This window comes from Drosophila arizonae, chromosome X, assembly GCF_054131065.1.
Source record: "Drosophila arizonae isolate 15081-1271.41 chromosome X, UAZ_ARI_1.0, whole genome shotgun sequence".
Classification (NCBI taxonomy): Eukaryota; Metazoa; Arthropoda; class Insecta; order Diptera; family Drosophilidae; genus Drosophila; species Drosophila arizonae.
In genome coordinates this window covers 17,470,736-17,484,893 of record NC_142927.1, presented here as the reverse complement: position 1 = coordinate 17,484,893, position 14,158 = coordinate 17,470,736, and the positions used below count along the sequence as shown (strand labels likewise).

The 14,158-nt window shown below is 38.2% G+C and overlaps 2 protein-coding genes across 2 annotated transcripts in view; both read right to left on the bottom strand.

Moving 5' to 3' along the window:
* The window catches only part of LOC108619767 (uncharacterized), a 114,911-nt gene extending 100,973 nt beyond the window's left edge, over positions 1 to 13,938 (bottom strand). The window contains exon 1 of the mRNA XM_089474645.1: positions 13,337 to 13,938. The gene's annotated coding sequence lies outside the window, so the exon portion shown is untranslated. The remainder of the gene's footprint in view (positions 1 to 13,336) is intronic.
* Positions 7,070 to 12,547, bottom strand: LOC108619769 (exopolyphosphatase PRUNE1-like). Its single transcript, XM_018016517.2, has 2 exons — positions 8,891 to 12,547; positions 7,070 to 8,809 (listed from the first exon to the last, which is right to left on the bottom strand). The coding sequence occupies exons 1-2, from the start codon at positions 8,963 to 8,965 to the stop codon at positions 7,670 to 7,672; spliced, it is 1,215 nt and encodes a 404-aa protein (XP_017872006.1). The 5' UTR covers positions 8,966 to 12,547; the 3' UTR covers positions 7,070 to 7,669.
* Positions 13,939 to 14,158: the final 220 nt, after the last annotated feature.

The following is a 14,158-nucleotide window of genomic DNA, read 5'->3' as shown; positions in this document are numbered from 1 at the left end:
GCAAAAGCCAAAAACAAAATGGAAATCAAAACGAAAACGAAAACGAAAACGAGAATGTTACAGTGCCTGCCCTCAAATGAAAATGAAAATGAAAATGCGATGAAAATGTTTGGCCAAAGGCACTCGCTGAGCCACTCTGCTTCCCTCGCAACCCCCCTTCCCCCTCCTTCCAGGGGGCGTGGCCAATAATAAAAGGGATAAAATCATAAGCCCAAATTTATGGCACTCGACAGCCCGGCAACCCAGAAAACCGAGCAGCCGGGCAGCCCAACAGCCCAACAGCTCGGAGTCAAATTGTATGTGTGTAATGGATCAAGTTTATTTATAAGGCTGCCGCAATCGTTCGCTTCAACACTTCAATTCTGGCAACATGAGGGCAAACAATATTACGCATACGCAGCGTTGTTCGTTTGTACAGCGACAAAACCCGCCCCCCTCCTGTACGAGAGATGAGGCAGTGAAATAAGCACCATCGACAACTGGATGATGAAGTGTTATTTAAATATAAATATATTATCTATCAATAAGCCGCCTAGACACACGCACAAAAGCCACCAAAATGCTGAAAACGTGAAAAGCATTTTCCCGCATCAAATCTTCAAATTTGATGCCATTATTGTGTTTGCTTTTTTATGAACTCTCTCTCTCTCCCCTCTCTCTCTCTCTCTGTCTCTCCGCATATATGTGAAGTGGGTGTGCCTGTATTCGTGCGTCTGGCTTAATAATAAAGTGATTGCCTACTTTGGGTAACAAACGCCTTCGGGCAGCGTTCCCTCGTCTCTTATTAAATTATGCGCGTTTGATGCCGCACAAATTCAGTTTTGCCCGGCTCGCATCTTTTCTAATTTAATGCCCATGTCTGTGTGTGTGTGTGTGGTGCTTCGCTCTAAAATTGCCAATCGATAATTGACAGGCGATAGTGTTGGTTAAGTGCTAACAAACGGATATTCAATTACGCGCGGGGATATTGAAATTATAAAAGGGAAATTCGATATGAGCATGATGCCTGATATGGAGCATGTGGATTCATATACGATTAATTTAGATGTGGTAGGCGGAGTATTTATTTTAAGATGAGAGAGATCAAGCAAGTAAATGGCAATATCAGACGATGCTTGAACTTGGCTAATAAGCAAAGGCAATATAAGGTGAGGCGAGAGCTTTGCCTCTAGTTCAGTTAGAGCAAGCTCCATTGATTGAAATCAGATCAAACTCTCTGTTAATATGTATATGTAATTCTAAGAGAACTCTAACATAATGCAAATTTAACTTACATGCTCAGTCGCTCTTTGAGTCTTTGATCTTGCTAAGTCGTTACGGATTTGATATAGATTATCTTCTCAATAGTGAATCTGCTTGTGCGTGGATAGCTCTATGTATTGCTGTATATATTTAAAATAAATTTATATATACATCAATCATCCATGGTTAACAGCAAATTTGTTGGAATTTACCGAACCTCGAACGCTTTTGTTATGCAGAACAATTTTGCCAGCTCCACACGAGTTTTATTTATTTAGATTTTTGTTAATTTTATGCTGCTTATTATCAAATATATTCACTTGTAAAAATATCCGTAAAGCGAAAATAGCTCAAATCAAACTTTGACAGGAAATTCAAAAACATGTTGATTACATTTCTCAAAAAAAAATCTTTTTTTCATCAGAAGAAGAAGAGCAGTAAAAGCTAGAGCATGGCTAGCTTGAAATGAACAAGTCGGGCGTACACGACTGCAGAATACTCATTCACGGCACTAATCCGGTCAGATAAATTTTCATATCTGCCAAACCCATGAATCACTCTATATGCATTGGATGTCATATGAGCGAAGAGCAGGATACAACCAATATACTCAACTGACTTTCACTTGAGTGAGTATACAATATCAAATCAATATCCATATAATAATAATAATTATAATTGAGGCACGTCAAAGGCATTGTTAGTTAATAGAAACATAATTTGAATGGAATTAAGCGTTAATGGCTGCGTGCACTGCAATTGAATGCTGTTCGAAATTACTTTTAATTAAAACAACATAAGAGCTAATTGAAATCACAAATTAAGCTTACACAACTGCTGCTGCTGCTGCTGCTGTTGCTCCTGCTGTGCTGCTGCTACAACTCCTGCTGCTCCTGCTCTGTGCTCAGCTGCATCATTTGCATAAAATATATACATATTTCATTGATTTACTTGTTGCGCCTCGAATCGCAATGGCTCTGGCTTCGGCTTTGGCTTTGGCGTTGGCTAGTGGCTTTGTCCAAGAAATTTGCTCATTCGCTTGAGTGGAGCAAATTGTTTTTAAAGCCACTCGACAGAATTCGAATTTAAATTCAATTCTTTTGCCAGCTCATTTTTATTTTTATTTTTGTTTGCTATTATTTTCATACATATTTAGCTATTTTTATATTCCCATCGAGAAAATTGCAAGGGATATACATATATATATATGTACATATATATTTATATAGATAAAAAGAATATAAATATATGTATATAATAGATTATGTTGCGCAGGCCGCAACAAAATTCCCATTTTGTTAGAATGCAAATTAAAATATTTATGCAAATGCGAGCCAAGGAATACAATAAATTATGCCATACCAGCAAAGGAATAAAGCCAACAAAAAAAAAAAACAACAAAAAAAGAAGAAGAAGAAGAAGAAGAAGCAGAAGAGAACCAGATGAAGTAGAAGAAGCAAACTGAATTTATAAAGAAAATAGGCAAATGGGCACAGCGGAGCGACAGGCACGAAAACAATTACCTGTTACATGACGAAGAAGCCAATCCCCTTCGCCCTATTATGATTATTATCATTGTCATTAGCATTATGATTATTATATTTATCATAAATGTTGTTGGCGTCTGTCACAATAATTTGCTGGCTGTAAACAAGTTTTTCGAAAGAAAGCAAACAAACAAACGAGCCGAACCAAATTTCGATACACACAAAAGTTAGCCAGGAATCCGTGACAATGTCGCTGCTAAAAAAAGAACGAGCAAAACGGAAGCCGGAAATATGCAAAGCCAGACGCAAGTAAGGCGAGAGAAGCAGTTGGACAATGGATACGCATTCGCATTCGCATTCGCATTCACATTCGCATTCGGCCCACTCGACTTGCAGCAGTTGAGAGTCTTTGCCACACTCTGATTGTTTTATAGGGCTTGATCACGCATACGCCCCGTTTGCCAGCTACTTTAAGCAGTTTGCCAATTAGGTGCCGCTTCAGCTGCTGCTGCTGCTACTGCTGCTACTGCTGCTGCTGCAATAGTAATAAGAATAATAATAATAAGAGCAAGCAGCAGCATGAGGGCAACGGCAGCTCTACGAGAAAGGGGTGGAAAACAAGGCAACACCTTTTTATGGCCGTCTAAAGAATTTAATTAATGCAAGTCTCGTGCGCGCTTTGAAATAAAAGCGCCCTGCCACGCCCACTGCCAGACAGCCAGGGCGCTCACATACCCACGGCAAGTGGAAATTAAAAAGGGAAACGCAAAAAGCGACGCAACTAAAAAATTAATAAATAAAACTGTTAAGCACCAGAGAGAGAGAGAAAGAGAAAGAGAGAGAGAGAGAGAGAGAGTTAGCCGAATGCTGAATGCTCTAAATGGAAGTTGAAATTGAAATATATATAAATTGAAATTGAGTATATATATATTAAATACTGGAATTTGCATTACTCTAACTGCAAGTTGAGTATATAGAATTGCAATAATTGACAACTGATATATAAATAATATGAAATAAATCAGTGAAAAATAAATTTAATTAAATAAAAAAAAAACAAAAACATAGATTAAATTTATATATTTTATTAATAATTTTTTTTATTTGTATTTAATAGTATAATTTAATAATTTTAATAAATTTACGTTTTATTTGCAATTAATAGCTTTACATATATTACTTATATTAGCTATAAATAACCGGTCTGAGCTCTATTCAAACTCAGCTCTTTTGTTCACATTCCCTTTTGTCTATCTATTATCTATTTAGAACTATTTTAAATGCCTTCGCTCGGTATTTTCTAGAAGTCCTAGAGCAAAATCATTTTTCTAGACACATAGCCTATTTATATATATTTATCCTCATTTTAATTCGTCTATCACGAATGAAACTTTAAGTTTTTCATGTACATCAAAATCATCATCGCTTGACTATATTGATGCTGGAATTTCTGGCTGCTCCCCTAGAGGCCTAGCTTATGAAAGATTCTTCTGTTTTCCAGATATGATGTTATATTCGGTAAATATGGATGCCAGCAACATTTTCTTAGCGTTGATATGACTTAAGAGATAATCAAGTAAGCCACAGACCAGAACGCATTACATATGCTCGCTCCCTTGCTGCTTCTCTGTCTTTGTGGGGCATGCGAATGAAAGTCAAATGCTAAAAGTTTCGTTGACAACGCAGACAGGTAAATACCGTGCAGCAGGGGAGCTGGTCTGTCTGCTCTACTGTGTTCGGCTGTGAGGCATGGCTCTGAAATCCGCTTAGAGATGCGCTTAACAGCAATTATCTTCATTACGCGCACAGCGCACAAAAGTATGCAACGGTAAACAAGAAACACGGCAAGAAAAAACAACAGAAATAATGAAAAATAAAGAAAGCGACAAAATAACTGTCGGAGCGTGGAGCTCTCAGCTCTCAGCTCTCAGCAGGCCAACGACGATTTGATGTCCTTGCAGGAAGCAGAAGTGCAGAATGCGCAGCAACAGAAAAATTCAATATGCGAATAAATCAAGAAATTTTATAGAGGCTTCGCATGGGTATTTTACAAAAATGTGACTAAAACTATTGTATATTATCTTGATGCATATAAATATGGTATATAATGTAAAAAATGTTGACAATAATGTTTCTGATTCTGTATTAAATATCATAAACATCAGTCAGAAATTCTACTGCCAGCATTGGGACTAATTTTGCAAACGCACCACAACTCAAAGATTTTGGAAAATTTTCTTGCTTTCAAAACTTGTAAAAACTTCAAAAAGTCATCTTCATTTCTATTTAACCAAAACTTGCTTGACTCCAAAGAGAGATCTTCATATATATTTAACCAAAGCTTATTGAAAACTATCTTGACTCTAAAGAGAGATGCTTATATATATTTTAAGAGCTTAAAGGATCGAAGCCGTATATTCATGTAGACATAAATGATTGAATAATAATAATAATAATTAAAAAAAAATTTTTTTTTTTTTAATTAATTTATTTTAATGAATTTTTTATATATTATATATTGATGATATATTGATTTAGAATATATTAATGAATTATGTACTTCATTATATATGTATAGACATTGCTTTTATATATTATTGTTGTTATGTTATTTATAGACTGGCTCATGTCTTCCAAAAGATCTCAACCTGATGTATAAAAACCATACGCAAACATCAACCTATTTATTTAATGCCATAGAAGGCTTTTTTCATTTATTTATTAAATTTTTTTCATCCACTTAGTTAGACTTGACTAAGATAATATGCAAAAATCTGTATCATAGTGGTCCACTCTTCATTAACAAAAATTCAAATTTGTTCGTTTGTTTATAAGTCGTTTGTTTGTTTATAAGTCACTAGCTCTACATTCCATTAGTCTAAATTGTTAGCCAATTACTTAAAATCAAATTACAATTTGTTTCGGCTATAAATTCATTAAATCTGGCTATGGCATTCGGAGACATCTTGAGCCACACTTCACAATATTTATATAGTTCTATAAATGTCAAAAGAAGAAGAAAAAACTGAGCAAACTGTCATAAAGCTGAAGACGTGTTCAAGTTTTATTGCTCGCGGCAAGTGTATATCAAATGAAAGCGAGAGAGAGATTCAGAAGCAAAGACGGGCGAAGATGAGTGAGAGAGAGAGAGAGAGAGAGAGAGAGAGAGAGAGAGAGAGAGAGAGAGGGAGGGAGTGGGAGGGAGAGGCGAAAAAAAGACAGTCGAACAATTAGGCTGACAGGCAACAACAGCAAAAGCTGTGGCTCTCACTTTCTCCTTTTCCCTCTCTCTCTATCTCAGTCGCTCACCTGCTGCCTTCACCTTGAGCGGCTGAGCATTAAGCTCTTCATACAAATGCGTCGCTGATGGATGTGTTTCGAGTGGCGCCCGAGAATAATGCCGACTCTCGGCTGGCTGACGTCAGCGAGCTGCCTGTTCTGGGTGTCTTTGACTTGTCGCCGTTATCAGTGGAGCTGGTTAGGGCCGAGGGCGAGGGGCGCGGGCGTGGGGTGTAGAGCGCTTGGCAGCCCAACAATTGGGTGCGGGGTCTAAGCGATTTATAAAAGCCAAACGGCAAATGGCGACCGTCAAAGCAAAAGTGTTGCAAGCAATTTGAGCAATGGCGGCGAGAGTCCTTTTTTTTTTTTTGCCAATTGTTGTTTGCCCGAGCAGCAAGACAACAACAGATACAATTCTCGGCTCCTGTTCCAGCCAACAGTTTCGCCGTCTCCTGCTAACCTGCGCTGCCATTATTGAGTGCGCGCACGTAACTGACATCAGCGTGCTTATAAATCAAGTTGCAAATACTTTTGCCAGCCTCTCACTCTCTCCCACTCTCTCTCTCTCGCTCTCTGCTCATTCGGTCACATTCGCATATAAAACTCCACTTTAGAGTTCATGAATTTGGCAACTGGCATATTCTCGCTCATATGATTAGATTAATGCATTGTATAATGGCTCGAGCAGGCGGCACCACCTCGCACCACCTCGCACCACCCAGCACCACTCTCCCACTTGCTCTCTACCCTTCTGTCATCAACTACACACAGGGCTGGCAATCTCTCACCCTGATTGCTGTGCTCCTCACCCTTCTGCCCCCCCCGGCTTTGAGTGTGCGTAAATCATAATTTAAATGCAAACGCTTGGGTTAAACACTCCTGCTACACACACATACACACATACACTGACAAACTGTGCGCACATCTATCATGCATTTTGATCGCAATAATTGAATATAAATTATTAAATAATGATGAATTATGGAATGCGAACAAAGCATTTAAAGCCATGAATACTTTTGCCTGCTTGCCAATTCAATTGTGAAAAAATGAGCAAAATCTTTTACCTAAAAAAACCTGCATTTACTTTTCAAGCTATTTTTTATGATGCCATGCCATAATGTTATAATTGTTGATTTGTAAACAAAAATGCAAATTAAATTTGTTATATTTATGTATGTATCAAGTCAAAGAGATTTGATGTCGCAAATCGGGAGCAGAGGACTTTTTGCATTTATTGAAATCAACTTCCCAGGTTGGCCCAAGTTCAAACATCCAGATCCAGAATATAAAGCATTAGCCAAAATAAAATAATACAGATACAAAAACAAAAAAAAAAAAGTAAGAAAGGAAACATTTCCGGGGTTTGGGTTCATAAGGCCTGCGTCGCGTCAGCTCAAGTGGAAATCCGACGAGAGAAAAGTTTCGGGTGAAGGAAGTCAGTCTCAGCCTCAACTTGAGCTTAAGCTTTAGCTGCTCTCGGCTGGCGTGTAAAAGTATCCAAGAAGTGGTCTTAACTGAGTCCGTGTTGATGGATTAGATGTGTAATATGAGTAACTGTGGCAACGACAACAGCAACGGCAAGGGGAAAGGCGGAGGCACAGGCAGTGTCAGAATATAAACGATAATGAAGTAGAGGATTGGGGAGATGTAATGACCGGTTAGACGGGCAAGGTCTTGTCCGTGGCCACCCAATTGAAGACGATGCGCTGGACGAGCTGCACCACATCCGGGAACTGCACGTTCCACACATTGATGAAGAAGAACGCGCCCTGCATGAAGTTGAGGCCGCGATACGGCTCCAGCGCCAGCATCGGCTCGATCGAGGCATTCAGATTGATAATCATGTGGTCGAACAGCCGCCTGTCCTCCACATCGCGCAGCGAGTCCATCGGTATCAGGCCGAGCTCCTTCACCACCAAGCCGCCAACCGGCTGCACGCTGGTGCCGAGCAGCATGATGAAGTCGCAGCTGTGCTCCGCGGCGAACTGCTGCAGGGCCAGCTGGGCGAACTCGAACGAGATGAAACGGGTGACGGCCATGGGGAAGCAGCACTGGGCGATGCGTACCAGGTGGAGGCCATTGTTGGCGCTCAGCAGCTTGAACTCGCGCCGCAAGATCTGCGGCAGCGTCAGCTCGTTCAGATCGAACATGGCATTGACCAGGGTGTCGTAGAGCTGCGTTCGCTGCGCCATATCCAGCTGGCCCAGCTGCTTCTCCAGATACAGCAGCAGCTGGAAGTCGCGCACTGTGTGCAGCTGATCGATCGGATCCATCACAAAGTTGCAGTTCTGCAGCAGCAGCGCGGCATGCAGCAGCTCGAAGACGCGCAGGCAGCGCACTTTCGTATAGTTATAGATGGGGCTGTCGTAGCGCTCGATTATCAGGGCGGCGCAGGAGCGCATCGGGTGCATGATGCGCTGACAGTAGATGGGCAGGCGGGCTGCCTCGCACTGGTAGGGCCGGTAGTCGTAGACCTCCTCGGTGCAGTAGTGAAACGGGCTCACATGATGGTTTACCAAAATGAAACGGCTGCGCAGCAGCAGCTCCTCGGGCACATCGTCGCGAAAGACCAGATGGCGATCCGGTGTGATGGTCTGCTTCTCCAGCAGGAAGCGCACCTCCGTTTTGCTGGCATAATCGCGTCGCATCATGTTCAATACGGGCATACAGTTGTGAAGCAGTGTGCCCGGATTGCGATAGCGCAAAAAGGCAATGGCCAGCGTGCTCACCACGGAGTCCAGGTCGCAGCTCTCGTTCGACAGCGCAATGTACATGAGCTCTGGCCCGCCGGTGGGCCGCTGTAATTCCAGGGCAGCTTAGTCATGCAACAACAACCACAAGAACGACAAAGACAACCATCAGTTGCAACCACTACTCACCCACTGGGTCAGACGTTGCGAGCTCTCCAAGAAACTCAAAAAGTCCAACTGGAAATTCTCCTCACTTTTATCCATAATAAAACACAAAAAAGAACTACAGAACACAGTGGAGCTCAGTCGAATGATATTCGTATTTCTGTTTTCAGATACTGCTCTTTTCTCAGCAGCTACTTGATTTAGTAATTATTATTGCCAATGAAGCTTGACGTGTGATGTGTGCTTTTTGTCGTCGTGTGTTCGATTAATTTTTCTAGGCCTTGGCCGATGTCTGCTGCAGGTTAGTGATGTAAAAAATCAGCGATGCATCGATCATCGATGTTTCATTACCGATGTTTACCGATGTTTTTCGATGTTTTCGCTGATACCGATGTGGAACGATGCATCGATGTTAACCCCATTTGAAAGCTATTTTTTTTTTTTTTTTTTTTTTTTTTTTTTTTTTTTTTTTAAGTGGAAGGTATGAAAAGTACCTATCTTAATTTATTCAAAATTACAATCAAATTTTTTCCCTAGATGACATCTTCTGTTCCCTCTAATATAATATGTAATTCTGTTTAATTTTAGTGAAATGTATAAGACTGCTATGAAAGCATAAGATATCTCTCCGATGTTAAATATTTTTAATTTAAGCCTTATGCAAAATATTGCTATGAAAGATAATTTTTATTTTTGTTAAATAATGTGAAATACTTTTAAGTATTTATTCTTATTTATAAAAAAGTATTCGTTTTATAATCAAAGTGGAAAGTCATACATTGAATTTTCTTCGATGCTTTCATTGAAATTGACATCACTACTACAGGTGCGATTGACAGAGAGAGATTTGCGAAACATTTGCCAGCTGAGCGGAGGGGCGTACTAGGCTTGCTCAGCAAGTAAAATACAATTCTCGATGGCTCTACATCAGCAGTTATTTGGGCTATCGAAAAAAGTAATCGATGACAGCAATTGACTAAAGAAAGAACTCTGAACGCTTATTAAAATTACTGGAAATCCTGTCGAGGAAATCTTTAAGATAAGCTCGCATCAATTGACGAATTTGATCACTTTTCTTAGGGCTCATATTTGTCATGATAAATTAAATAAATAATAGTATATCAAACGAAATTTGTTTGTTTGTAAAAATTTAAACACTGTTAGCCAATTCTTATTAGGCCCAAATAATACTTCATACTTAATACTTGAATCACATAATATTTAACATTATTTTCTTTTTTGGGTTGTATATTTCGTTAATTTAATTTATATATTTAATTATTTTTTTTTTTATATTAATAATTTTTTTTTTTTTAGGTTTTACATATTTGATATATTTTTAATTGAAAATAATTTGTGATTGCCAAAATAAATTTTGTATATTATGAATTAAAATATTTTTCAATCTGGGGAATAATATAATAAAAAACTAAAATATATACATACATATATCCAAAATATTTTAAACATAACTCTAAATAAATTGCTGATATGCTTAACTTTCATTCGTACATCATAGTACTCATAGTCTGCATGCGTGTGTGTGTGTGCTTGTGTGTGTGAGTGAGCTGGCTTTCAGTATGGCATTAGGCTTGGCGCAGTTCACGGACAGTAAGTCACGCCGCCGTCTTGTCTGTCAAATGTGGTCCGAATTGGCTGACTTTTCACATTTGACCTGCCCACGTAACGCGTTTGCTGCACACACAGACACACACACACACAGAGTCCTTCGTGTGTGTGTGTGCGTATTTGCAGTTATAGTTGGCACTCTGCTGTGCAGTGGGAGGGGGAGTTGCCAGAACGTGTGATTTATAATGCTCGCTACGCTGCTGCTTTGGTAAATTACTTTTGCACACGTTGAACTTAAACAACATCACATATTTTTGACGCACAAAAGTTGAGCGATTTTTATTTTATTTCGCCATTTATGAAGAGCAGAAAAACGAAAAAAAGGAAAAAAAAAAACAAAAAGCTAAAATCAAATAACAACGTAGCACTTGGGCGTTAACGACTGCCGAATACTCATTCATCACCCAAATATTGTCAGATTTGCTATGCCCCCAATAAAAATTATTTCAATCTCCATAAAACAATAATTTAACAGTAATTTAACGGTTAAAATACAATTTTAAATGACTTTAAATGACTTTCTTATTGGCTTTGAACTGTGAATCTGTGAATATTCCAAATTTCAACACTCTACCACTAACTAAGATGGGGTAGAGTGCATTCCTAGATTTGCCACGCCCCTAGTGTGCGGATCGAGTATAATACTCATAAATAAGAGTATGTCTTTCACATTTCAAGTCACGGCGAGCATTGCCCAAAACCAATATGCTCAATTAATTTCCGTGAATGTGTATGAGCGTCGACAACAACAAGTTAAAGCTGTGCTGCTTTAACAATGCTGGAACGAGTCGGAATACTGAAGCGCAACAAGGCATGCCATTAGGTGCTGGCCAAGTATTTTGATTTTGTGGCACGCTCTCAGGCGCGGCCAAAAGTCACTTAGACATTAGCCCTCAAGTCGAGCCCAAATGACCTTCAGATGGCAGAGCATATACCTATGTACATGCATATATACAAACATATACATGTATATATGCCTATATATATACATATGTATATATATATTGTATATGTATATACTCCGATAGTTGCTGTTTCGTTGCTGCTGCGCATCGTCCCATTTAAAGGCAAACATTATGTTGAATATTCAATTTAATGTAGCTTATAAATCATGTAGATCCTTTTGCTGCTTAACGCCTGTCCACTGTCTCGCTGCGTCCATTTCCCTTTCCCCACTGCTGCTCGCATTCCTCCACTCACCAGTCCCCACTCTCCCACTCTCTCTTTTCTTGATTTCGTTTATTCTCTGACAGTTTTTGTTTGGTCCTTGCCTTTGGCCGCTTTCAAATTCAAGTAGTTTCCTTATCGCTTCACTGATGGCTCGCTCTTTCAGCTCTCACATATTGATAACTCCTTTCAGTTTGATTAACTGGCCAGCAGGCGTGCACAGCCATCGGGGCGTTGACCAACACTGACACAGCACAAGTGCCAAATGGAAAACAAAGCTACTCAACAGCAGAGCGCATGGCGTAGATAAGCTCAGCTATTTCTGTATGCCTCCTGCCGGCACTTCAATTACACCCGAAGCAAACTAATTAACATATTGGATTAGTCTGTTTTGCTTAATGTAGATACAAACATATATCTGTATATACATATGTATACATGTATATATGTGCGTGGCTATTTGGCTTTTTCATTTTCTAAATGTGTCAATAAAACCTGTTGGATTATGTTAATATAGCTGTAAATTAGAGAGGCCAACTGCAAACAGCCTTAAGCGGGCTCCATTTGCAAGTCGAAATAATAGAAGTAGAATCGAGCAGTTGTAGACATAAGACGGATATAACTCATATATGTATATGTAGTGTAGACTTGTTTATATTTAGCTTTCCATATACTACATATGTAATGTACATATAAAATTATATTCAATTAATGCTCTGAGCCACTCAACTCAACTAACTAAACTTAAGCTTCTTTCGACCTTAGACAGTTAAAGCGAAACTAATAGAATTACTTTTGAATTATTTCAATAAGCGCATTAAAAATTTGCGTAAGGTAAATTTCATAACCAATTTCGCTGAAAAGCAACAAAAGTCGAAAAAAAAATTAAATATAAATATAAATAAATATTTTATATAATTTTAAAATTTTTTTAAATTAAAAAAATATATTTAAAAATATATATTTAATAAAAAAATATATTTAAATATCTATGTTAAATTATTATAAATTATTTAAGTATTTTGTCACCATATTTTAATTATTAAAAACACTTTAAATTATTATAATCAAATTTCAGAGTAATATTTGATTATAATAATTTAAAGTGTTTTTAATTATTAAAATATGGCGACAAAATAATTAAATAATTTATTTATTTTTAGAGTTGAATTTTAGAATAAAAAAAGAAAATTTTTTGAGTGTTTAATAATATTATAAATATATTTTTGTTAAATTTGTAAACTATTTTAAAGATTTAAAAGCATAAATGGCTAAAATAAATAAATATTTCAAAATTTATTTATTGTTTTAATATTTAACAATTAATTTCATATAAAATATATAAAATATTCAGGAGCAACTAACTTCCCAATATGCGAATTAACTCAGTCATACTAACAAAATAAATGCAAAACTAAAAGTAAATAAAAAAGCATTTATTCAAATTGATGCCCACGGCGTTATTTAACTGCTCTACAGAAGTGTAAAAAATATCATAAAAAAGGATTAGTGTGATAAACGAACAGCCTGAAGGAATGAATAAATATTTTAATAAATAAATAGCTTAGGTTCAATTTTTTTTTATATATCTCATAAGCGTATATATTAACGTTAATTAAAGCCGCAGATAGTTCAATTTCATTTGCATTTAAATATAAATGGATTTCTACTAACCGTATGAGCTAGACGGGCTTTCAGCTGTTTTTTTTTTTGTTCGTATTTCCTTCTGCGGAAATGTGGAAAGTTTATGCACTTGGTTTACACTCGATTGTCTGGGTGTGTGTATCTGTATAACGGGTTTTTGTCTGGTAGCTGGTTTTGTATTTGTTGCATTTTTGAGCACTGCTAACTAATTAAGCATACGCACTGTGGTGTTGCCGAATATTTCTGTTAGATCAACAAATTTGGGCACTATGCAAATTTCAATTCGCTTCAGAAGCTGTTTCAAATAATTCACGAGAAAAAAAAATGATCACAAAAATTGAATGTAATATACATATGTATATACTCTTCTTTGCTTCAACACAATTAAATAAATATACTAGAAAACCTTAAGTTGCGTGCACAGGCAACAATTTGATTGTTAAGAGAGCGGGCGGCCGTTAGACGCGTCGTCGTCGCAGTCGTCGTTGTCGTTGTCGACGTTGACGTTTTCGTTGTCGTAGTCGTAGTCGAAAGCACGTACCGTTATGCACTATGCGTGTGCCACTCTGCTGAGAGAAGTGAAGCAACAAATAGCGGCAGAGTTCAACGTTAGACTGAACGGCGACTTGGTGCGAGCAGCACGGCACAGCCAGTGTGGTGAGTTTGCCGTGGGCAGGACGCTGCCAGCTTGCATGCCAGTGTGGTGAATTGAGCGCTAGCCAGCGATAGAGCAAGAGAGCGCAATTGGCGTATTTGTGCTCTTTCTAATTTACAAGCAGCCTTCTCTGCGTCCCTATGATGCGCTGCGCTAATCGCAGTTGTTGCTGCTGCTGGTGCTGCTGCTGCTGTCGA